Here is a 25866-nt window from a genome sequence, read left to right as displayed (position 1 = left end):
TTTAAGAAATTGACGGTGACCTTCACGTAACCTTCAAATGACTCTCCAAGGTCAAACCAATGACACCATCTTATGGCCCCCTTCAAGCCATATAACTTTTGTCTAAAACATTTCTTTCTAAAGTGCACAGTTTATGAAATATTCGACCATTCCGGGACTTTTGGGACATCCTGTATATCGATATAATTGAAAAAAGTATCATTATTAATTTATAAAACTATGGTTACGGTTGCTAAAAAATAATATCACATAAAGATTGACATCACGCTACCTCTCTATACCATTAACATGATGTACGAAGTATCGATAATGTGAGAAAGCAATGAATTACCAAGTCTAATAGATACCCGTATCTTATATATTATATATTTGTTCACCCTGTTATCTGTAATTCTACTGTTATTATTCATCAACATATAATATCTAATCGCATATATAATTTTAACTATAATTTAAACATAATATATACACATATGTATATATGCAAATATAAAATTCACAAAAAGCGGGCGCCCGTTAGTCTTGTTACATTACTGCTTTCTGCCACGAGAGGCCAGAAAGCATTTTCAGGTCATATCTCGGCCGTAAAACGATATGCTAGAGGAACAAGGATAGCATGATTGTCGATCCTTTTCTCTCTTTCTTCTCTACAGTGTGTCCGCGCGAGCAATGCAATGGTGTTTGTACGTATACGGACATACACCTCTACATAGAGACTAGAGGTCTAAATATCAGAGAGACGCCAAACTACCCCCACCATGCCGCCGCGCCGCCATCTTAGATCCTACACGCACGTGATGTTATAGTGGTAGTGACGGTGTTTCAGTATTAGTCCATGTAAATCGCAGGTTAGTTTACCTTAGTATTCCCTAGGTTTACTCTCACTTTGTCACCGTAGCCGCCATCTTAAGAACGGATAGCTCACCACCAATCAGAAGGAGGCACGAGTTGGCGCCTCTCTGATATTTAGACCTCTAATAGAGACCGAGAATTTATTTCTCAGATTGGTAACCCTGAAACCGGAGTTTTGCATTGTCACCGCGTGAGGTCTCCAATATCAATTCGGAGTTAGTGTCCCTAGAATACAGAGTCTGGACAGTTCGTAGACATCTTTTCATTGGTTCAGCTCGCAAGCCCCTCAAAATGGCGGAACGAATCAAAATGCAGCGGGAACGCACATGTATTCAAAGAACAATAAAACATCATTAATATAAATAAAGTAATATAAATAAATAAAATAAAGAAAAATAAAATAAAAAATCCTAGAATAAAGGTAAAACATCGAAGAACAAGATTTATTTCGTATTTCATTTATTATAAATGTAAAATTTGATCATATACATATAGCAAAACAAGTAGTGATAGTTTCAGTCATCGTAGAGCCTTTTTAATTGTATTATCGGACCATTTCCAGACAGATCGGCCAATATTGTTAATCCACTGTTGCCTTCTATCCATATTTATCGGCAAGCGATGCATGGAATAATGTTTATTCGAGGAATTGGAACACTTGGTGACACAACAATAAGGCATGGTTTAGCCTATCATTAAAATTAAATGTATATTTTATTAACATTATTTAGAGGTTAGAGATAAAATAATTTATATGTATTATATGTATTAATAATTATATGTTATAATATTTGATATGTTATACATTATATGTTATTATTTATGTTATTTATTACTTACTTTTTCTCTTTATGTGTCTTCAATTCTTCTATAAGAACTCTCTTTCATTATATACACACACACACACATCACACATGGACGCCATTTTGAGGGGCTTTGATTCGGAGTGTCCAGACTCTGTATTCTAGGGACACTATTCGGAATTAGAGTTCCTCAAGTAAGAGTTAGGACACCGCGTGATGATTTCTGATTGGTCGCGCCATTTATAGTGCATTAGCAGTGAGTGAGAAAGAGACAGAAAAGAAGAAGGAAGAAAACAAAGCTATTCGAGACATGTCACGGTAAATAATGTATAGATATGTATTAAAAATAATTCAAATATAACAAAGAATTAATTTTTATATCTATTTCATTTCATATAACGATTATTAAGTGATATTTATTAATAAAACGTATTCTTTTATTGTAAATTTATAAACTTAAAACTGAGATATAACTAACCTTAATGTAAAACTTTTAACTTATATATAAAAATAGTTTGGAAAGATAATTTTAAATTAAAAAACAAATCATAAATTACAAATAGATACAAATAAATTACAATAATATAAATTAAAAACATAATATAAATAATTCCAAGTAGCAAACAAATGTATAAAAAAATGTTTCAAACTTATTTTCAAAGATATTTTTAAAATGGTAAAATAATTGGATAATATCCCTTTTTATTCATTAAAAGAACGTTTATTTTAATGTTACTGTAATATGAATATTTATTTAATGCTTATTAAATATTTATTTTATTAATATTTAATTAATATTTTATTAATGAAATATTAAATATTTAATAAACGTTAAATAAATATTTATATTATATTAACGTTAAAATTTGCTACTTAGAATATATTACAGAATTTTTTATTATTTATTAACATAAATGAAATATAAATCTTTATTTAATAGAATGTACATGATAGAATAGAATGATATAAGTCTTTCAAATTGCGCGCGCTACAGTTCCCTATTAATGGCGGACGTTGTCCTAACTCTTACTTGAGGAACTCTATTCGGAGTTTGCCCGTCACTCCAGCCGACCCTTAACTTACAATTCTGTATATCGTGACAAATTAGTAAGAAAAAGAAAGAGAGAAAACATGGAAAATACTTTTGCGCGTATTGTTTATCGTAGCATTGTACATTTACTATTTTTTGCTTAACAGTTGCAATAGCGACGCAACTACGGAAAGCCGCGTATCTTCTTTTACGGTGCATAGCATCATCCGATCATCATTGCTTAATCTTATTTCATTTAACGAAGAACACGACCATGGCGTCACCAGATTCGACCAATATTACTCTTAATGCTGTAACAAATGTTGAAGAGACAGCGGAAAATATCAAAGAGTGAGTTATTTCTTAAGATGTACTATAATGCATTCAATGTAATTGCTCTTACTGGACGTAGATATGAATAAAAAACGAAGCTCGATTATAAGCATTTTCTTCTGAGAAAAATCGTTTTAACGTAGGAAACTCTTTATCTCTCTGTTTCTATTATATTTAAACATAATAGAATTAATATTTCACCATACTTTTTGCTCTTTCATGCATAATCATTTTGTAAGTAGTATTAGCTTTCCAATTAATAAAACGAATGTATATATAATTATTGATTATTAAACAACTTAGAATACAAATTCTTGAAATAAAAATATTGAATTTGTAGAAACTTTAAAATTTTATTGTATATATCTTTATATTGATTATAATGTGGGAGTTTTTTCTGGCAAGAAAACAGGTAGACAAATGGAATTTGAGTAGAAAATTTTTGAAATTTCGAAAATTGTTCTATTTGATAATTATATATTGTATCTATGTATATTTTTTGCTGAAAACTCTCAATATAAGTATATAAATAAGTGCTATATGTTTATTTTTATTAATTTTCAAGTAAGGATATGTTATACATTACATTGTATTATATTATATATGATATTTTTTGAAGTAATTTGAATTAATTTTTCTATTCATTTAGTATGCTCCATGTTTACTAATAATATCAGTATTATATCTATTAATGTTGCATCCTATCTTAAATATATATATATATATATATATTTTTTTTTTTTAAACGATGAAATACATTTGAAAAAATATATAACAGATCATTATTGTAATAATAAAAAATTATAGAAGTTTGACTCTTAACAACTTAAACTTGTGAAATTTAACTCATCTCAGATATATTCATAATAAGTTTTATCACAATGTATAATAGTAGCTAAAAAACTAGAAATAAAAAGGAAAATAAATATAATTGTCGTATATTTAAAAATTTGAAATATTGATAATAACTGAGAAATATTATATATTTGTATTTGCATTTTTATTGTGTCAAACAGTGTAACACCCATAATTGGAACATTCTATATTGAACATAAGGCTCAATAAATATGATAAGCACAATAAGAAATATGGAATTAAATATAAAAAAATGTAAGGAATTAAGTCCACATTAAATACATTGAAATCGAAAATTGGAATGATCAATCAAGACAAATTTAAATTTTGTTTTTGTCTTAATTAGTTAAATTTTAATCTTTAAGCTCATTCTATAATGAGTCATTAGTCATTAGCATAAACAAATTGACCAATCAGAATTGATTATTTTGAAAATAATCGACTGTGACTGGTCAATTTGCCTATGACTAATGACTCATTGTAGAATGGGCCTTAATCTGCAATGCATAAAATCTGTTACAAGCTTAACTTCTTATTTTAATTCCATATTTATTTATTTAATTAATTTATTTATTCTGTTCATTGTGTAAGTCTTAATATCTATATCATCTGTGTCATTGTATAACTGGAAGCATTCGTTACTATAGTTTACTGTGTGTGTGTGTGTGTGTGTGTGTGTGTGTGCGTGTGTGTGCGTGTGTGTGTGTGTGTATGTGTGTATTATGTCTTATTATATCTTTTATATATATATATATATATTATATCTTATTATATCTTATATGTATTACCTTATATCTTATATCTACTATATATATGTATATATCTATAAATTTTTATTTCTAGATTGGCAGAATCAAAAAAAGAAGTTGCTAATCAATATTATTCTCAAAAACAATATAAAAAGGCGTTGATTGGTTATAATGAAGCTATTGGTAAATATTCTAAAATATTATATACTTTTATTTTAAATATTAAAAAATGGTTCAATAAAATGTAATTTATAAAGTTATTTTAATAATTTTATGGCTCTTATTTTTATGAATGATATAATTATAATGTTTACAAAATATTTCAGCAATGTGTCCTAATATATCGCGTTACTATAGCAATAGAGCAGCATGTTATATGATGCTTGGGCAATATCGAGATGCATTAACAGATGCCAAAAAATGTATCGAATTAGAACCAAAATTTTCCAAAGTATGCTGATAATTTTATTTGTTTATCATTGTATGTTATACTTACTATTTGTGAATATTTATTTTTAGGCATACATAAGAATGATCAAGTGCTCGTTGATCTTGGGTGATATTGTAGAAGCTGAAACTATATTAAAGAAACTTCTAGAGTTTGATCCCAATAATGAATCAATAGCTACAGAACAAAGAGACTTAGCATATGTACAAAAGTTTCTTAAAGATGCTGATGCTTCTTACAATGCTAAAGATTATCGCAAAGTAAAATGTTTATTGTATATTTTCTTATTAGTAATTTATTGAGATTATTAAATACAATAATTGAATATAATTTTTAAATTTAATCTTTTGTAGGTTGTATATTGCATGGATCGTTGTTGCGACATTAGCACATCTGGCACACGTTTTAAGCTAACCAAAGCAGAGTGTCTAGCTTTTTTAGGAAGATATCAAGAAGCTCAAGATATTGCGAAGTAAATTTCTCTATTAAATTAAAAACGTGATATAAAACATAATATACAAAATATACATTCATGAATTTGCATAAATTTTATCTTTTTTTTAGTGATACTTTACACATCGATAAGCAAAATGCTGATGCGATATATATTCGCGGAATGTGTTTATATTTCCAAGATGATGTTGATAGAGCCTTTACACATTTTCAACAAGTACTGCGACTTGCACCAGATCATACCAAAGCATTAGAAATATACAAGGTAGGAAAAAATAAAAAATTTTCTAATTTATATTAAGTAGAGGCATATTCTTCTACATTTTTTTATTTTAGAGAGCAAAATGTTTGAAGAAAAAAAAAGAAGAAGGCAATGCAGCATTTAAAAGGGAGCAGTATCAAGAAGCATATAATCTTTATAGCGAAGCGTTAACTATTGATCCACATAATATTATGACTAATGCTAAATTACATTTCAACAAGGCAACAGTAGCAGCTAAGGTATAATTTTAAAAGAGCAAATGTATTGCATTGAACATACATTTGCTCTTATAAAATTAATACATTTGTATAAACATTATCTATATAGCACAATTATTTATGAATTTTCAAAGGCTGCAGTATTATGATTTATGCAATATATGAAAAATTATTTATTTGACACTTTCGCTTTATTTATTTTTAGTTGGGAAGATTGAGTGAGTCCATAACAGAATGTACTGAAGCTCTCAAACTTAATGAAAATTATTTGAAAGCTCTTCTCAAAAGAGCAACCATCTATATGGAACTTGAAGAATATGAAGAAGCAGTCCGAGATCTAGAAAAAGCATGTAAAATGGATAAAAATAATCGTGGTACACATCTTATTTATTAACTATAATATACAAGAATATTAATGAGAATAATATACATATATATTGTTCTCCATAGAGTATTTTAAAACCGTTGAATCTTCTAATGGTAAATTCTTTGGTCAATTTGAAAGATTATTTTAGATTAGATTTTTTTCTTAGCAAAAATTTGAAAAGAAGTCATTTCCAATTTTTTGTATCATATCCCTATAATTAAGTCTTAAATTAATATTCTATTAAATTAAATTGAAATTATTAATGAAATAATGTAGTTTCGTTACTTATTTCAATTTGAAAAGTATAGTTTCCAAAAAAGAATTTTTTTTAAAAATTCTTATAATTTATATAATTCATTAATTCAATATTTTTGCTTAAAAAAAATTAACTAAGTTGACAAAAAAAAATTATCATTAAAAGGATATCTGATTTTGAGATACTTATATGTTTTATAATTTTTGTAGAAACCAAACGGTTACTTGCAAAAGCGAAATTATTGCTAAGAAAGTCCAAGAGGAAAGATTATTACAAAATTCTGGGTATTGATAAAAATGCATCAACTGAGGATATCAAAAAGGCATATAGGAAACGAGCTTTGGATCACCATCCAGGTAAAGAACCGAAAATAATTACATAACTAATCATAATTATATTCTTATTATATTTATTTTATAGATCGTCACGCTAATGCAAGTGAAGGCGAAAAAAGAGAACAAGAAAAGAAATTTAAGGAAGTTGGAGAAGCTTATGGTATTCTTTCAGATCCCAAAAAACGATCTCGTTATGATCGTGGTCATGACTTAGATGATAATGAGAGTAGTTTTCAAGGTTGGTATTCCTATTTACTAATATATGCTAATATGTGCTAATAATTATGATCTTGTATATTTTCTGCTTTTTTATTATATTATAATATTGTATATTGTATAATACTTTTTTTTATCTTTATTCCCAGATATGGATCCTAATGCAATGTTCCACTTCTTTTGTCAAGATGGAGAGGGTTTTCAATTTCAATTTCAGGATGGCTTTCCTGGTGGTTTCCAATTTCAATTTCCAGGTTAACAATATTTCTTCAAAAGTATAATACATAACATCAATGTAGCTGTGTATATGATGTTCGAATTTATTTTAGTAAATACTGCATCGAATTTTTCTAATACTTAATCAGACGATGCAATGTAGTATAGTTAATTTGCATTTCGTGATTTTGAAACAGGCATTCACCCGCACAATTATGTGCAATTATATATAATTTATTTAAGTATGATACACTATTATAAATATATTTACAATTTTATTATAATAGATTCTCGATTTAATTAAAATTGTTCAGGTTAACGTTCAAGTGCAAGCAAGCTTTCAGACTTGAAACATGCACATATCTGACGAAACCTTTTTGAATAGGTAAAAAAAATAAGTAAAAAAATAATAACTCTTAAGTTGAAATAGTCGTATTTAAAAGTATTTTATTTTTTAATTGAAATCTGTCAATTATGTTTAACATATTACTTAATACATCGAAAAAGATGACTTTAGCTTTTACTTATTTTGGTATTAATTACCAGAACCGGTTTTAGAAATTCGTAAAACCGACGATTTGCTATAATTTCACTTACTTAAAAAGTATGTTTGAGTGTATGTGATGAATAGTCAGATCTCTTTATCTTGAAGTAGTCAAAACAGAGTGCTCTCTCTTTATTTTAAATTCTTATTTTAATCTCTACTCTTATTTGTAATCTATAAATTAATAAAATTTACAATTTGCAGGAAAGTTATCTTCTGGAGTAAAGAGATTCGGCTATAAATAAAATTTTTTTTCCACAATTTTGTGCCTAATTCTAGATTCATTACTACAACTTAGAGCAAAATTATTGTAAGAATATTGATTAAAACAATGTAAACTAAAATATTTGTATATTAGAAAATTCTTTGATTATATACGCATTGAAAATCTATAGTTCACATTACGTGTATTATAGATTTATATTAATACTAGCAAAATTTCAAAACTATCCTTGATTGCTAACATCCCAACTTTTTCCATATATATAAAGTATCCAAGTGTTTTCAAAAAATATCCACTCAAATACCTCACACAGAACCATGTTATGTATAAAAAAACTTTAAATAAAAGTTATAGGATTCGAAAGAAAGAGAAAGAGATACAGAAAGATATTAATTTGATTTTTGGTGTAAGTGCTAAGATTACATGAAGGTTAACTTAATTTTTTAAGTGAAACTATTCTAATTTGTCTAAATTGATTCTTTATAATTACAATATTCTGTGTAAAATAAAAGGATAGGATAGCATAGCCAAAAATTAAACATATATAGCTGTGTGAAGATATCTTATTCTAGGTTGACATAATTTTACATAAAATATCTCGTACAATATTCATTTTTCAATTATTTTTTATGCGCAGAATAATAAGAGAAATCAATTGGTGTAAAAAGAATAATTTTTGTTTTTAAGAAAAAATATGAATTTGCAATGAGCAAATATTTTTTTAAACTGTTTTCTTTACACTAATTTTTCTGTACATAAAAGTATTAACATAATCGCAAATAAAAAATAACATCATTTGCATATTGCCATTGAAAATACGACATTTTTAATCAAGATCACAGTCTTACATTGACATCTGAATAGATAGACGGAGCCTTTTGAGAGGGGTAACTGATAAATGCAGTACGGGGGGAGTGCATGAACTTCGGTTAATTCCGTCAACGTTCGACTATATTCGGCACAATTTGACATTACATGACGATTCCATTGACATCATCGATTCTCAACTAGATTTTCACAGAAATGTTTAAAAAGTGTTTATTTAGAGAAAATCGCTAACGCCGCTAAATATAAAAATAATATGAAAATATATAATAATATTAAATAATATATAAAATATACATATATATATATATATATATATATATATATATATATATATATAATATTATATATTATTTAATAAATAAATAAATATATATATATATATATATATATATATATATATATATATATTATATATTAAACAATATTAAATATATATAAATTTAAAAATAATATAATAAATATAAAAATAATATGACATTAGTCACAACACAACTTCGCACAATACATGTGAGCTGAACTTTGATGTCAATGATTGGAGTCGAATCATTAACCGATCATTATCGGGAATAACCGAATTCAACCGAAGTTCATAGAGTCCTCCCTTACCGCGAATATCAAAGCTCCCCTCGTCCTAATCGATAGCTAATGCTCCGTCTATCTATTCAGATGTCAATGCAGTCTTAACATTGTAATTTGGATAAAATTCATACAAAAGTTGTCTATTATAATAATAATAATAATAATAATAATAATTATTATTATTATTATTATCAGAGAGAAACCTGAGAGCAGCCATCCAGTATTGTCAGATACTGGAGGAAGAAGTGTAGTACCAACTTGGAGAAATAGTAGTATATCTGTCGTACCAGTTTGACAAATAGTAGTACAAATAGTCGTATTATATAATTTTTAATTTTTTTAAAGAGAAGCATGCTTTTAAATTATTATATGTCATATATCGAAACAAAACAATAACATATAATACAAAAATTTATTTAATATAAGGGGTTCATGTGATCAAAATCGCAAATTAAATGCCGGGTCTACAATGAGTCGGTAGTTGGTAGTCGGAAGTCGTAAGTCGTAAGTCTTAACCTAAATCGGTGACTCTACTAATTTTTCGTATCTACAATAGGTGATTTTTGGCGATAGTTTGGTACATGTACCAAGGTTGTTTTTGGTAGAGGCGGAGCTTATTCTGGTACATAACATCTTGTACCCTGCTTCATTAGGCGATTTTTGGCGATAGTTTGGTATATGTACCAAGGTTGTTTTTGGTAGAGGCGGAGCTTATTCTGGTACATAACATCTTGTACCCTGCTTCATTTTTGGTATAGCGTGGTATCAACCAGCTAGATACCAAAACGACTAGCCACGCCTCTACCACAAACTACCAAACGCGCGAAAATGTTCTGGTAGAATCTGGTATACTTTGGTTGATATACCACAGTGACGCCAAAAATCGCCTAATGAGTCGCTAATCATAAATCAAGTCGCTCGGCTCGACCAATAGGAAGCGTGCATATGCACGATATGCGCGATACATATGAAGCGTTTGATTGGTCAGTCGTAAGCAAATCGGTAGTCGGTGTCGTAAAAGTTGGCTGTTGGCCAACTCCACCGACTCACCGATTACGACTCACCGACCACCCATCCAACTCGCTTCCGACTTACCGATTGAGACTTAAGACTACCGACTACCGACTCATTGTAGATCCGGCAAAATGTAAAAGGCAATAGAACCATAAACGCCGAACGTAGTGTGTAAAAAATTTTTTAAATTATATTTCGTCGTACTTATATCATATCGAAATTACAAAATGAAACGCAATTAATGTGTACGAAAATTCTGTCGACAGACGTTTCGACCTATCAGTCATATAGTTAATAGTTATGAATTAGTTAAAAAACTAAGTAATGTGCAAGTAGATGATCATATAAAATTATTCTCTCTAGACGTTGTATCATTGTTCATTAATGTTCCATTGGATTTAGTAGTTGGTTGTGTTACAAAAAAATGGCATTTGATAAAAAATAAGACTAAAATTCCATACTTTAAATTTATAACAGGATTACTTCTAATAATGAACTTTACTTATTTTAAGTTCAATGGCAAGGTTTATAAGCAAATTTTTGGCACCCCGATGGGTTTCCCCCTCTTCCCAATTCTTGCGGACATTGTTATGGAAAAACTGAAAGAAATTTCACTTTCTCGTTTACCTTTCCACATTCCATTATACGTCAGATATGTAGACGATATTGCCATGGCGGCCCCTTCCTTTCTTATTCCTGACATTCTACATATATGTTCAACTCCTTCCACACAACCCAGACAGCACACGGACGTCTTTTGGAACTCCTAAGGACGTCATACATGGATATAGGAGATATCCTGAGGATATCTGTTTGTAATCCTCGTACATTCTGAGGATGTCCTGAGAAATAGTAAATGAGCGCCTCACATAAAGCCTAGATATATCCTCAGGAGATTCTATTTCAAAGTCCTAAGGATATTTGCAGGATGTCCATAGGAAATTTTATAACTCTTGAAACGTCTACAATACATCCTAAATTGGTCCAGAATATATCGTTGAGGTGCTTTATATGCTATTTTCAGGATTTTAATTTAGGTTATATCCAGCATATTTTTTCCCATATTTTATATCGCGTTGCTTGATTTGGCAGTTTATATATCGAATATATGTTTGTACCCAAACAGCACCAAGTCGACTGTTAATTGATTGCCAGTCGGCAGAAAAAGTCTAAAGTCGACTTTAAAGTCAGATTGAATGTCAACTTAAAGTCGACTAACAGCCAACAAATGACTCGACTATAATCGATTGTCAGCCAGTTAATAAGTCGACTTAGAAGTCAACTTTATGGCGATTATAAGTCAATTTTCAATCAATTTTTAGTCAATTTTCAGTCAATTTAATGTTATGTCCATTAACTACTAAATTTTTATTTTAATGTCATTTCTCAAAAATTTGATCGATTTAATGTTCTGTATATATAGATACATATATGATGGAATTAAAAAAAAATTAACTGTCTGCGGTTAATTACATGGAGCTCTGAAGCTCCTTGCAAAAGCTAGAGGAGATGCGACTATAATAGCGCTCTTTGACCGATAAGCTGTGATTCGTGGGACTTGTGTCGCGGCCTTATATTACTGTCTTAGATGAATTCCACTTTCGGGTTAAGCGTTTTCCTTTTCGCCACCTAGTGGCGAGGCATAAAACTCGTGGAAGTATATGAATATTTTTATTTATCCATTGGATATCTTTGGTATAACTACTTGGTGAATATACACTCACACCCAAAAAACAGGCCACAATAATAAACGACGACTTAAAAAGACGACTTCAAGTTGACTAAAAAATGTCGACTAATTTACATCGATTCGACGTCAATTCGATGTCGATTCGATAGGTCTTTTCTCACTGGGTAGCCATTCAGTCGGCAAATAGCCATTCGTACTGTGTGGATATATGCAACGCATATATAATTTTTTAAATTTCTTCTTAAATAATCCTTGAAACATATACTGGATATAATCTAAATTAATCCTTCAAATAACATATATATAGTATCAATCACATATTTTCTGAACTAATTTGGGATGTAATGAGGAACACAAAAGGATATCCTTAAAATACCCCTTACAGTTTCGCAGGACTTGCTTAAGAGATCCAAAAAATATCCTGAACTGTTTGGCTTTATACCATATCCTGAATAAATCCCGCGTATATCCCGAGGATATTTAGGATATATTCAGGATCATCCTGAGGATATCTTGTGCTGTTTGGGAAGATTACAGTTTACAATAGAAATTCCGGAAATAAACTCGTTGAATTTTTTAGACATTACTATTATTGTTAACAAAGAACACTTGGAGTTTAATTGGTTTAGAAAACCAACATTTTCTGATAGACTTTTAAATTTTCACTCATGTCATCCATTAACTCATAAAAAGGGAGTGATTATAGGACTTGTGGATAAAATTTTTAAACTATCACACTCACGATATCAGGAAAAAAATCTCTCAGATGCTATTAATCCCACATAGCAAAAGTTAATCCGAGGTATGTCCATCGGATATATCTCGAAGGATTTTCAGATATCCACAGTTCATCCGTGTAAAACCTGAGGATGTATTTAGGATATACTGAGGATGTTTAAATGTCCGCTCATAAGATATCTGTGAGAGATCCAAAAATGGATATCCTTAGGATATAATTATATAACAAAATTCGATCCCAACAATGTCCACTGGATGTTTCTATAAATGCCTTTTTGCTATCCTAGGTTGATCGATATGCAGTAATTGAATATATAGGGTAATCCATCCTAACAGCGTTACATATCCTAAAGACGTTCAGAGGACATCCAAAGGATATTTGGATGTTTTATGGATGTCCTCTAAACGTCTTTCGGATATGTGTGCTGTTAAGGATTTTAAATGCTTACCTAAAATATCTTGGATACATTATTCGACAAATATTTCTGACAAATGTTGTTTCATTTTAAGTGAATAGGCATTTAAAATGAGTCACCAGATATAAAAGAAAAATGATCAACTAATGAAGCTTCTCTAAAAATAAAAGTCGTTGAAGTAACATGTTTACCTTATATTTTAAGAAATATATTTAATATATGTATATAATATAAATATGTTAACGTGTTAGTTTTTCTTAACTATCGATAAATGTTCAAATATCAATTTCTTAAGATAGATGTAAAATTATATTTACAACTTTCTTAAAAACTTATATAATATTATTTACGTATAAAATTCTTATAAGAATGCATTCTCATCTTTATATTATAAATAGAAAAAGTTATAACTAAAATGATAATAAAAGTCTCGTTAAAATAATTAAACTTTATTTTTAAAAATGTACATATATATATATTTTTTTTGTACATATTATATGTATTATATATATATATTTTTTCAACATTTATAATCGAGAGAGTGCGCCTGTCGTGGCAATATTAACGCGTTACAAACAAAACGCCAGGACGTGTGATGTAAAAGGAAAACATAGCAATCGGCAATATATAAAAAAGAGGCATTCTAATAGTGACTCCGAAAAATAATAAACGATTATGATATAATTATATAATTATCTTATATAATCTTATATTATTTTAATAAACGAGGATACTTTATTCGAGGCGCCCAAATTTGTCTAATGGATTCTTTATAATTGGACCACGTAGAACAAAAGTTTAAAAAGTGCTACATCGCCGCTTGAAGATATCAACTTTATTTTATTGCAACTTTAGAGAAACGAAATAATTCGCATAAATTTGTTTTAGTTTGTGCGTGAGTGTATATTTCGTTTTTCGAATGAAAAAAATTAGATTTATTTTAATATCTTCGAAATTCTATGAACGAATTTGATCACTTTTGTTTTAAATAATTTATTTATAAAAAATCCATAGTCAAATCTTGCTTCGGATAAATTGTAATGCTGCTTAATAAACAAATGATAAATAAAAACAAAACATATTTTGCAAAAAGTTAATCATTTTGAAATTAAAAAATTATATCTTATAAACCTTATTAAAATCTACTACTGTCTAATAAACAAGTGATAAATAAAAACAAAACAATGCAAAAAGTTAATCATTTTTAAATTAACAAACTATATCTTAAATCTTATCAAAATCTAATACTTATCAATCTATCTTATCAAAATCTAATACTTATCAATCTAATAGTCTTAAAGATTTTCCTTGTCTTTCGGTTATATTGATGTAAAATTCGAAAAATATAAAATACATACGTAATTCTGTGTATTCATAGAATTGGATTGGAGGGTCAAAAGATAATAAAAATATAATAGAAATTATCACAATTGATCATTAATTTAATTATACGCCAGCAGCATTCATTTTTTGTGCTTTTTCAGATGCATGACGAAGCCATGATTTGATTGGTTCCGAAATTTCATATTCAGTAGCCTGTGGATATTTAACTTGAACTGCACCTAGAATACATATAAATATATATATATATATATATATATATATATATATATATATAACATATCTATTCTTAGATTCACCTTGAACTAGCTCTCTCTCTCTCTCTCTCTCTCTCTCTCTCTCTCTCTCTCTCTCTCTCTCTCTAATGAATCTAATTTAAATATAATATATAATAAATATAATTATTATATTTATAACTAGATCTAATGTATATGTACATTTGATAAGTTATAATTTAAACATGTATACATATGTATACATATAAATATATTTTAATAAATAATATAAATATATACATATACATATATAATATATACATATATACATATATATAATATATACATATATACAATATATACATATATATAATATATACATATATAATATATATTATACATATACTCACTGATAATAACTGAGCAAAGTTTTAAATCTGAGAAAGTTTTGTTTTGTTTTTTTCCATACCAACTATACTCTTTTGCAACGGTTACTGCAAAAATTCTTTTCATTAAATTTAAAACAAGTTGTCTTAAATTTTTGCCACCAATTTTTGAAAGTTTATTTACCTAGAAAATGAAATATTTTAATAAACAAATATAAAATGTTAAATTAATTATAATTTTATTAACTGTAATAAAAATGCAAACAAAATGTTTTATTTTTTGATAATAGATAAACATCGAAAAATCAACGAATAAATGGGTATATTATTTATAATTTATAAATCTTGTAAAGATATAATTAATATAGGTATATATAACATATTATTTTATTTTACCAATTTAGTACGATAATTATTATCAATAAGAGCTTCTTCTAATTGATTCAAACTGTTATCAGTTTCTATTGGAAATTGTAACATAACATCTACATCATCATCTTCATTGGGGATGCGTCTTGTATTGTCATTTTGCCATTGTTCGTGGAAATCTAATTGATTTTGTAAAATCAAATCTAATTTCTGCTTAAACAGAGAAAGGCTTCTATATACGTGATGCTTAAATTCATCAAATCCTAAAAGAGAAAAATATTCAAAATACATACAGTTTAATAGAGAATATGATTTTATTTAGTTTTAAAAAACAAATCTTTCTATTTAATATACAAATGTGTATTAAAATATAGTAATTACTTTAAAATTTAAATAAACGTAGGAAATTCTATACCTGTTGTGTCATGTTGAACATTAGAAATACTTCGACTACAAGAAACGTTTTGATTTGATACTCGCTGGACATTTCGCGAATCTGAAATTACAGTATAGAGCTCTATATAAATAATGCTATTACATCTATTTTATGTAAAGAAACAAAAAATTTCAGTAACTATGTAAAAATATAATAGTAATTACTTTAAAATTTAAATAAACATAAGAAATTCTATACCTGTTGTGTCATGTTGAACATTAGGAATATTTCCACAAGAAACGTTTTGATTTGAAACTCGATGGACATTTTGCGAATCTGTAATTGTAGAGCTCTATATAAATAATGCTATAACATCTATTTTATTTAAAGAAACAAAAAATTTCAAAAACTACGTAAAAATATATTAAATAATTATAAAAAAAATTTGTCTTATTTTTAATAAAACAATAATTATAAATTAAAATTTCTTCCGTGTTTTAAAATATTTTATTATAATATATTTTTTAAAAAGTATATCTATATATGTAATAAAATAAAATTAAGAAGTTTCATTATCTTGGACATACATTCAATAAATCGTTATAATACACAGCAGATATAAATATCTAATTGTTACCTTTTATTGTTTGATGAATATTTGAAGAAAAATTATAATTTTGTTCAAATCGTGCATGTTGCGTTTCATTTTCTTGTTCTGATGGACAGTTTTCTTTATCTTGCAACATGCGACGTGATTTATTAGAATCCTTCGAAATTTGTGGTACTTTTGGATAATTATCAATTTTTTTATTTGTAACAAGGTTATCAATTTCCTCTTCACTGCTTGAAGAAAGTACTTTTGTTGCATAAAGTCTTCTCCTTTTTTTTACAATTTCTGCGTCATCTTCATCTGAATTTAAATCTGATAATTTTTCAGCTAATTTTAGCTTATTTTTTGCATTAAGGAAATTATCTGAAAACAATAATATTTTTAAAATATTTCTTTCTTAAAGCTGCAAATAAAAATTTCAGCAACAAAATAAATTAAACTTGTACCTGTACTTCCAAATATTCTTTTAATGGATACAATTGTTGCATTAATATTATTATATTCTTTCATTTTCTCAACTGCTTTATCATATTCTTTTTGATTTGTCAAATTTGGCCAATATGCTGCAGATTTTTTTTCACATGTAAACCAATTGTTAGGTATAATTTGAAGACCATCTTCAAATTCGACAATATAATATTTCTTACTCATAATGAGAGAGATATTGTTTATTTTTATTTTATTTTAAATATCTACAAATTAAATTTTTTATTAATTATTCAATATGCAATAACGGTAAAACAACGAATGCATCATTGTTTGAGTATTGCATAATAAACATTTTCTTGCTGATATCCGATATGGGCCATGAACATAATTCAGACAAATTGCTAACTTTATAAATTTCAAGTAATGATGACACACATGGAACATGAAATAAATCTTGTTTAATCATATATTTTCTACCGATGACAACTAAGCATTTTCTTGTGTTACAATATGCAATATTTTCAACTTTTATAATACTTTCATCTTTCATAAGACAACAATTATTAGCATTATCGTTCACTTTTATAACATAATTTGAAATATTAATAACTTCATACTGAGGATTTGTGCAGTTTTGAATAATGGGACCATTAGAATGTTCCTTAAGTAACTGTATTTTAGGATTTTCCTTGTATGTCACAACTTTATTGTTACATATAGCATCTTTCTCTACGTATCTTCTATGTAATTGTTGTAACGGTTTATCAGCTTTGCGAATTGCTTTCTTTACTTCTTGTAAAAAGTTCTCATATTTAAAAGCACTAAATAAATCTAAAGTGCCATGTATTCGAACATCGTCGCATAAATGAATCAGACCGTGAACATTATGAGAGACATTGTATTCTCCATACAAAATTTTAAAACTTTTGACATAATGATTCAATAATTCTTCAGCATAATTCAAATAATCCTTACATAAATTTTTGCTGCATAAAATTCTAATAGCTACGTGAAGAGTTAGAAAATGATCATATAAATCATTTTGAAGTATTCCTTGAAAAACAACAGGGCCTGTATATAATAAAATTTGTCGATATTCAGTTGCCTTCCATTGTTTTAAATAATCCAAAGATCTCGGTTTTCTATCAAATTCAACTGGTACGGTCTGTTTAATAGTTTCTAAATTGTTTGATATTGTTTGACATTTACGATGTTGCAAACGAATTTTTAAATCACCTGTTGTCCACATATACAAACATTTTCTCATAATTCCGAGACAAAGTAGATGCATATAATCAAGAGGAATATTTTCTATAAAATGTAACTGCGGTATTTGTTTTAAATTGGTGTAGTCTAAGTGGAAATTTTCATCGGTTTCATTTAAAAAATCATTATTTGTTCTTTTTGCAGCATGAATATCTGCAAAACAAATACGTCCGTTTCGATATTCACCTTCAATTATGCACTTTGTGCAACTGAAGTAACCATTGTGACCTTTTACATTTAATATAAAAGATTTTGCAGGAGCATCGCATAAAATTTGTTTAATTTTGATATTATATAATTTCTCATACAGAAAAATTCCATTATTTATCAACTCTATCATTTCTTCGACAAAATCTTGTAAATACTCATTGCAATTTGCTGGTTTCTTAGATCCATAATATGCACCAATTATAAAAATTTCTTTATATGGCAAAACACATCCTAAGATTGGCCATAATGATGATGTTGAAGATCTTGATATAGGTAAACCATCAATATTGATTCCTAGATTTATTGTATGTATATTATGAAATCTGTGATTATATTTTCTACAATATTTCTCTAATGCAACACGAACTCCAAAATGAGAATATAAACCAGGTAAAACAGTTTTGATTGTAGTATTTTTCGGCGTTTGCAATAAACTTCTAGGATCTACTGGTAAATCAGAAAAGCATTCATGCATACGAAGAATTTTCAAAAGTTGACTTAGTGTAACGTGATTAACGTTATTTGTTACAGCCCAGTCACGTAATAAGAATTTAAAGTTTCTTTCCTCTTTAACATTCTCAGTATTTGGATTGTCTAAATAAACTGCATTATTTTCTGTATTATTTGTTATTTCATTTAATTTATGTATTATATTCATATTGTCATTTTCGGTTTCACTGCATATACCCAGATAGCACAGAACATTCTATGGACGTTCATTTTATGTCCATTTTACATCTGCACGTCCATGGACATGAAATGAACGTTTATCGTACATCCGATTCCAGACATCCGTTAATGGCCAATATTTGGACGTCCACAAGATGTCCAATCTTGGATGTCAAAGTTTCGCACGACCACACAAGGATGTATTAGTTCGTTCGTTTACCGCTACGCGACGTGCGATGCGCAATCTTTCTCGTATTTAAGTTTTAGTTATGAGAATTATATAAAGTTTGCAAAGGGTAATAAATAAAATTTGAGATATATTGTTCAATTTAATTTCTGATCTCATTGCAAGAGCTTCAGATATTAAATTGATTTTATAAATCGGACAAGTAAATGTCCGGCGAATAAACGAAAATAATCCGGTACCTATTTAAACTTGGTTGTTGCACTTTACATATTTAAATTACCTAATTAAAATGTAGAGTGCAATAAGCAAGTATAAATATAAATAAAATTTTATGTAAAGTTTTATATGAAATAGATAAATTAAATTATTTTATTATATTATTTAATTTTGTTGGGCCAAAAAGTTTATGTTTTATATGTTATGAAGGATGCATAATGCGATTTATTTATGTATAATAAAGAATAATTTTTTATATATGATTAAATTAGGTCAAAATCCATACATAATTATATCTACACAATTATACATAATTAAATATAAACTTTTTTCTGAGTTTATGAATTTTTGATGTTTATTTCAACAATAATCTGAAAGAATAGGGCACTGAAAATGACGTCCATTTTAGGTCATTTTTTGAGTATTATTTTGAACGTCCGAAGTTGTGACAAACCGATGCCTTATGGGCGTTCAATAGATGTCCGTCAAACTTAATTCACACGTCTTTTGGATGTCCCAATGTCCGAACTCGGACATCCACTGGACGTCAATGGAACGTCCATGTGCTATCTGGGTAAATTCTATATGATTATCAGATTCATTTACATATTCATTTACATGATTATTTTCATAAAATTTGGCACTTGTACTTGGCAATGTATGATTTTCGGATAATTTTTCCTGATCTTTTCTGATCTTTTCTTGATCATTATAGTCTAACAAATTTGTTTCATTTTGCACAAGTCTTCTCAAATGCCTAACTGACATTTCACGTAGCCGTTTGCGTTTTTTATTATATTTTTCCATAATTTCCCTAAGAAAAAATATTTTTTTTAAAATCTTATTTGAACTTTAACTTTTTAATTCATAAAAAGAAAACTTATATCAGACAATAAAAGATATAAATTTTGAATATATTGTATATCAATTATCTTACTACATAATTTAATCATCTCATTTAATTCTTATTAATTATAATCTCTCTTACTTTCATATATCATTTATCACAATTTATCAATTTATATATTGTATTATATAATTATTTCAAATATTATTAATTAAAATTATAAAAATTGTTGGGAACGTTAATTATTCATAAAAGTAATGTGTTATCATTATCGTTACTTGTTACATATTGCAGCAACATTGCCACAATGTTCTGTGTTTGCTGGGTCCCTAACAGCACACATATCCTAAAGACGTTCAGAGGACATCCAGAGGATATTAGGATGTCCTCAGGAGGTCCTCTGAACGTCTTTTGGATGTGTGGTGCTGTATAATTTACTCGTTAATATGAAATAATTGATGTAAGTCTTACCTTACAACGTCTTTTCCTGCTAAGTCTGTTTACAACTGTAATTATTCCGATACGTATAGTATATCCGAAATTAATCCAATACGTATGTAATTTTGGACGGAAATCCAATACGTGTAGTAATGTTAGATGGAAATATCTACGAATGATTAACGGAAACATTCATTACTAGCATGTATAACATCATCTTAGGTGATATAATATAATATAAAGACAATCTGTGTATGCCGGAACAATATAAATTTATCCCTACCAACATGCATGTCCAAAAGACGTGCGCAGGACATCTTTGGACATGCATGTTGTTATATTGTTATAACACTAATTCACTCATTAATATTTGAGATAATTGTAAATCTTACCTTACAACGTTTTATCCTGCCACATGTTATCCTGACACAACTGTAGATAATTGTCTCTGTAGATAATACTACTGTCTAATAATCTTAGACAGAAATGGCCAACAACCATTCATATATATGATATATACGACAAGTTTCGTATTACACTTATATACATATATATATATACACTATTTACAAGTCTTTGGCACAATAAGTCTAATATATAAATTGCTGCATATCAGCCGAGACAAAGAGAACAAAAAAACATAAAGAAAAAATGCAGTTAAGATGGCTTCTATGCCCTTCTGCCGCGCACTATATCACACGTGTATGCCACGACGGTATATGTACGCGTTAACGATCTCTCGCAGAATTCACTGTAGAGTACCACGGATATAATTCATCCGTACAAGTACGACAGTCAATCAAGATCCTAAACACTAGCTGCTCATCAAAACCGATCTCTCGACACTCAATAACACTCTTTGGCCGGCAAGACAAGACTTCTGGTCAACATGCAGTGATGCCATTTTTTCGACGCGAGCAACGTGTAACCGTAACGAACCGAGTATAGCCGAAGCTAGCCGATTTCTCGCCAACGATAACTTGGCGGGAACTTATAATAAATATATTAAAAAATAAAATACATTTATATATATATATATATATATATATATATATACATACATATATATATATATATATATACATATATAGTAGATAAAATAAAATTAACAAATACTTTAAAAAATAAATAAGTAAAATATATATATATATATATATATATATATATATATATATATATGTATATGTATATATGACAATTAGAAATATCCTCAGGTAATCCTCAGGTAAATTAGTCTGAATCACTATATATATTTGAGATCATTCCGATCAAATAAGGATATTCTGCGGAGATCTTATGCTATATGGAATTTGACGTCCAAGACTGGACATTCTGTGGATATCTAAATATTGTCCATTGATGGATGTCTCATATTGGATATACCATGGATGTTCTTTTCATATCCATGGACATACGGATGTAAAATGGATATAAAATGAAAATCCACAGGACGTTTTGTGCTATGTGGGATATCCTATTGCAAAATAGTTATCCAATAGATTTCATCTTCAAAACGATTCACAATAGAATAAAACATCTAATTTCTAATAGTAATTCTCCAGAGACTCCTTCTCAAGTTACCATCTCCCTCCCCGTGTCTTTCGTTTTTCACCATACCGTACATAAAAAACTTCTCAGAAAAATTTTTCACATTAACGAAGAATTTAGATAAAACATTGGCATTCACAGTAAAAAATAAATTAAATACAGTCGTTAAATTACATAAAGACTCTCTTACGAAAATGCATCAATCCAATATTGTTTACAAATTACCCAAGAAGCACAAGTACATCCTATATACGTACAATGGACGTCCATGTCGGACATTGTGTACATCCATCGGACGTTCATATTACCTGCAGCGGACGTACAAAGGACGTCCACTGTACGTCCGTTTGCAACTGCTCTGGACGTCCATAAGATGTCCTTTAGTGGACGAATTATGGATCTTAAATGAACGAATTTTGGATCTTGAATGAATACGTGGGAAAATGATTTATATATAATTGTGTAGACATAATTATGTATGGATTTTGGACTTGATCTAATCATATATATATATATATATATATATATGACTCGTATTAAAGAACATGAAAAAAATATCAATCAAAGAGATGAAGATATCAATGTCATCTCTCTACACAGGTTACAGGGTCATGAATTTAATTGCAATGAAGCTATCATTCTAGATAAAGAACCGTCTTACAAGAAGGGAATCATTTCAGAAATGTTGCATATTACACAGCAAAACCACGGTCTCAACATTCAAAGTGACACAGACAAATTAGACAAAATATATCTTTTAATACTTAATAAATGCTAATGACTACCCATACATAATTTAATGTTTCCCGCGTTTTCTGCTTATATGCCATCTTTCTTTTAGTTACTCTTCTGCTGTTTCCCGCGCTCAACTCATTCCCGAACACCATTTCCCCCACTTCCTTCGCTTCTCCTCTCCTCCCCCTTCCCTTCCCTCTGCCTTCAGTTGGCGAGACTGTGTGACGCACATGACCGGTGCTTTCCGTTGCATGCTTTTCACATGTTCTTTTATAATTGCGTCTTTATAAATTTAAGAACCGCTATATTGGATGTGTGCGATTATGAATATTATATTACTGTCTTGGTTTTGGTTGCTCTTTACTGTAATTATGTTTATTCTTTCCTTCTTCTTTTTTTGAGCATGTGCTTTTGGCATGAGATGTGGTCGCTCTGCTTGTGCTTTATAATTTTCAGATATTTGATTTCCTGCTAGTGCCCATTCTCATCTGTCCGAATTTTTGCACGGTATACAAGGAACATTTTGGCTAAGAAATTCCATTCTTACATTTTGCTGCACTAAATAATATATCAAGGGGGTGCGTTCCGATTTACGCATGTAACGCATAAACTGCATTACTGTTGCGCAGCGCTTCGAAATCGTTCCGTTTTATCAATGCGCATGAAGCGCTTTAATTATTCGGAACGGTGTCTGCGCATTCTATGCGCTAATACGATTTGAAAATGGTAAAGTAGTAAAAAAAATAAATAAAAATAGAATAAAATAATAAATACAAATAAAATAAAAAAATTAATAATAAATATAAATAAATAATAATAAATATAAATATAAATAAATATTAATAATAATAAATATAAATATAAATAAATAATAAATATAAATAAAATAAAATAATAAATCAAGGTAAAATAATATATTAATATTAGCTTGGCTTGTTTTCTCCATATCATTTTTATTTAAAACCAAAGTTATTATTTCATTAGTTTCTTCAATTAAAACTGGAAATTCATATAATTGTTGTTTTTCCATCGTCACAAAGAATCTGTTATCTGTTATTGCGTTCCGAATTACATATAAAACGCATAGATCGCATAAACGCATCAACGCATCAACTGCCTCAAGTCGAGAGTAGAGGCAGTCAATGCGCTGGAAGGAGTGCTATGAATTTAGTACGGTTAGTACAATCTAGAGAATTCTCAGCGCTACTAAAGCGCTACCAATGCGCGCATTGGTTAAATCGGAACGATTTTCTATGCAGTCTACGCGCTTCATGCGTAATTCGGAACGCACCCAAGAGCATGTGATCTAGTGGTACATAACCTTTTTGCAGGACCAGTAAGAAAGGACATAAGCAAGGTGAGTCTCCTATTTTCGCGTCGAGCTATTGCTCATACTTTGGTTTTTTTGTGCATTAGAGTGTCTGTAAATAAAAATTTTTTGAGGAATTGTGTACTATACACGTTCTCTCTCAATACATATCAAAAAAATTTTTCAAAGCTACGTTATAATATTTGAGCGCAGTAAGATTAAGGACTCTGCCAGATCCTTTCATGTTTAATAGTTTTATTGTATTGACTTTTGAGGGATGACTATAATTTTTTGAGTTTTTTGGGCTATAATTCAGTTAATTGCCTATGGGTTTTTTTGACATTGAAAAGGACCTGGAATAGGGTCGAAATGTCTGTCGACAGAATTTTCGGCTGAACTTCCTGAAAACGACCCGATTGCCATGAATTTTTGTAGAAACACTGTAAATGATGTCAAATGAATGTCCTTAAGCGGATTTTTACCGATACAAACATTTAATGCTAAAAATATTCTCGCATCTTTTCCGGCGATAGGGGATGCATTGCGAAGAGTTCAATCACAATGGATGGTATGCTGTAAGTTGTAAAGCGTTGTCCACCTTGCCTACCGGCGGGGTGGTCGCGGGAGGGGGGCCGAAGGTCCCCTTGCACCCCCCGTGTGTGTGTGTGTGTGTACACGTGTGTGTACACATTTGTGATATTTTTTAATTTCAGTGCCGATATTATCGGCGAAGTCTGATCTTTTATGCACATTTACGGAAACATTTAAATAAAGTTATATATAAATTATTATTTATTACACTGTTTTACCAGGAAAATCGATTTTATTATATCACTGTTGATATTTCCAGATAGCCAAATCTGTTAGAACAGATTTTCGTCAAACACCCATTACAAATTTTAAAGGCAGAAAGACTACAGTTTGCATAGAGGAATTGATATATTCGATCATGTTGCCAGCATGTCAGCAGACATACAACAAAATCTGTTCACATAACTGGACAACAGGTCGTCAATAGAAACCGAGCAGAACTTGTTGATATAATTGACGGCACATTGATGGCAGAAACTGAGCAGGATCTGTGCGGCGCAATTTTGACAGCAGATTGGTAACAAAAACCGAGCAGGATATGCGCAATGAAATTTGATATTAAATTGTCGGCAGAAATCGGGTAGAGCCTGCTGATGTAACTGACGGCACATTGATGGCAGAAACCGAGCAGGATCTGTGCGGCGCAATTTTGACAGTAGATTGATAATAAAAACCGAGCAGGATCTGCGCAATGAAATT

At 29.1% G+C, this 25866-nt stretch overlaps 3 protein-coding genes across 7 annotated transcripts; 1 reads left to right on the top strand and 2 right to left on the bottom strand.

Annotated features, from left to right (window-relative positions):
• Positions 1-2652: 2652 nt before the first annotated feature.
• Positions 2653-8874, top strand: Tpr2 (Tetratricopeptide repeat protein 2). Of its 2 annotated transcripts, XM_083099922.1 has the most exons (13): positions 2653-2762; positions 2853-3036; positions 4717-4805; positions 4949-5073; positions 5142-5330; positions 5424-5542; positions 5635-5788; positions 5860-6024; positions 6209-6377; positions 6836-6982; positions 7047-7199; positions 7327-7431; positions 8142-8874. In XM_083099922.1, the coding sequence occupies exons 2-13, from the start codon at positions 2960-2962 to the stop codon at positions 8180-8182; spliced, it is 1533 nt and encodes a 510-aa protein (XP_082956048.1). In that variant the 5' UTR covers positions 2653-2762; positions 2853-2959; the 3' UTR covers positions 8183-8874. The 2 variants fall into 2 exon arrangements, with proteins under 2 accessions (XP_082956048.1, XP_082956047.1); XM_083099921.1 differs by lacking the exon at positions 2653-2762 and having other exon boundaries at positions 2769-3036.
• Positions 8875-14715: 5841 nt separating this feature from the next.
• On the bottom strand, positions 14716-21944 carry LOC145971860 (uncharacterized). Of its 4 annotated transcripts, XM_083099925.1 has the most exons (9): positions 21018-21942; positions 17169-17414; positions 16750-17085; positions 16371-16448; positions 16152-16232; positions 15764-15999; positions 15392-15551; positions 15066-15136; positions 14716-14987 (listed from the first exon to the last, which is right to left on the bottom strand). In XM_083099925.1, the coding sequence occupies exons 2-8, from the start codon at positions 17371-17373 to the stop codon at positions 15072-15074; spliced, it is 1161 nt and encodes a 386-aa protein (XP_082956051.1). In that variant the 5' UTR covers positions 17374-17414; positions 21018-21942; the 3' UTR covers positions 14716-14987; positions 15066-15071. The 4 variants fall into 4 exon arrangements, with proteins under 4 accessions (XP_082956051.1, XP_082956052.1, XP_082956050.1 ...); XM_083099924.1 differs by lacking the exon at positions 15066-15136 and having other exon boundaries at positions 14717-14987; positions 21018-21941; XM_083099926.1 differs by lacking the exons at positions 15066-15136; positions 16371-16448 and having other exon boundaries at positions 21018-21944.
• Positions 17410-19827, bottom strand: LOC145971859 (uncharacterized). Its single transcript, XM_083099923.1, has one exon. It carries the CDS (start codon positions 19283-19285, stop codon positions 17438-17440), a length of 1848 nt encoding a protein of 615 aa, XP_082956049.1. The 5' UTR covers positions 19286-19827; the 3' UTR covers positions 17410-17437.
• Positions 21945-25866: the final 3922 nt, after the last annotated feature.

The sequence above is a fragment of the Camponotus vicinus genome, unplaced genomic scaffold (assembly GCF_025532165.1).
Source record: "Camponotus vicinus isolate PSW18456_S1 unplaced genomic scaffold, iyCamVici1.0 SCAF_5, whole genome shotgun sequence".
NCBI lineage: Eukaryota > Metazoa > Arthropoda > Insecta > Hymenoptera > Formicidae > Camponotus > Camponotus vicinus.
Note: the sequence above shows the minus strand (reverse complement) of the source record. Positions and strands in the feature narration are given on the sequence as shown.

Bases quoted from the DNA above. Each gene is read 5' to 3' on its own strand.
- Tpr2 (XM_083099922.1), top strand. From the start codon at position 2,960: ATGGCGTCACCAGATTCGACCAATATTACTCTTAATGCTGTAACAAAT. The intron at 5,331-5,423 runs GTAAAATGTTTA...AATCTTTTGTAG, and splicing joins ATGCTAAAGATTATCGCAAA to GTTGTATATTGCATGGATCG. The intron at 6,983-7,046 runs GTAAAGAACCGA...TTTATTTTATAG, and splicing joins AGCTTTGGATCACCATCCAG to ATCGTCACGCTAATGCAAGT.
- LOC145971860 (XM_083099924.1), bottom strand. From the start codon at position 17,373: ATGAGTAAGAAATATTATATTGTCGAATTTGAAGATGGTCTTCAAATT. The intron at 16,233-16,370 runs GTATAGAATTTC...CTGTAATTTCAG, and splicing joins TGTTCAACATGACACAACAG to ATTCGCGAAATGTCCAGCGA. The intron at 14,988-15,391 runs GTGAGTATATGT...TATGTATTCTAG, and splicing joins ACTTTGCTCAGTTATTATCA to GTGCAGTTCAAGTTAAATAT.
- LOC145971859 (XM_083099923.1), bottom strand. From the start codon at position 19,285: ATGAATATAATACATAAATTAAATGAAATAACAAATAATACAGAAAAT.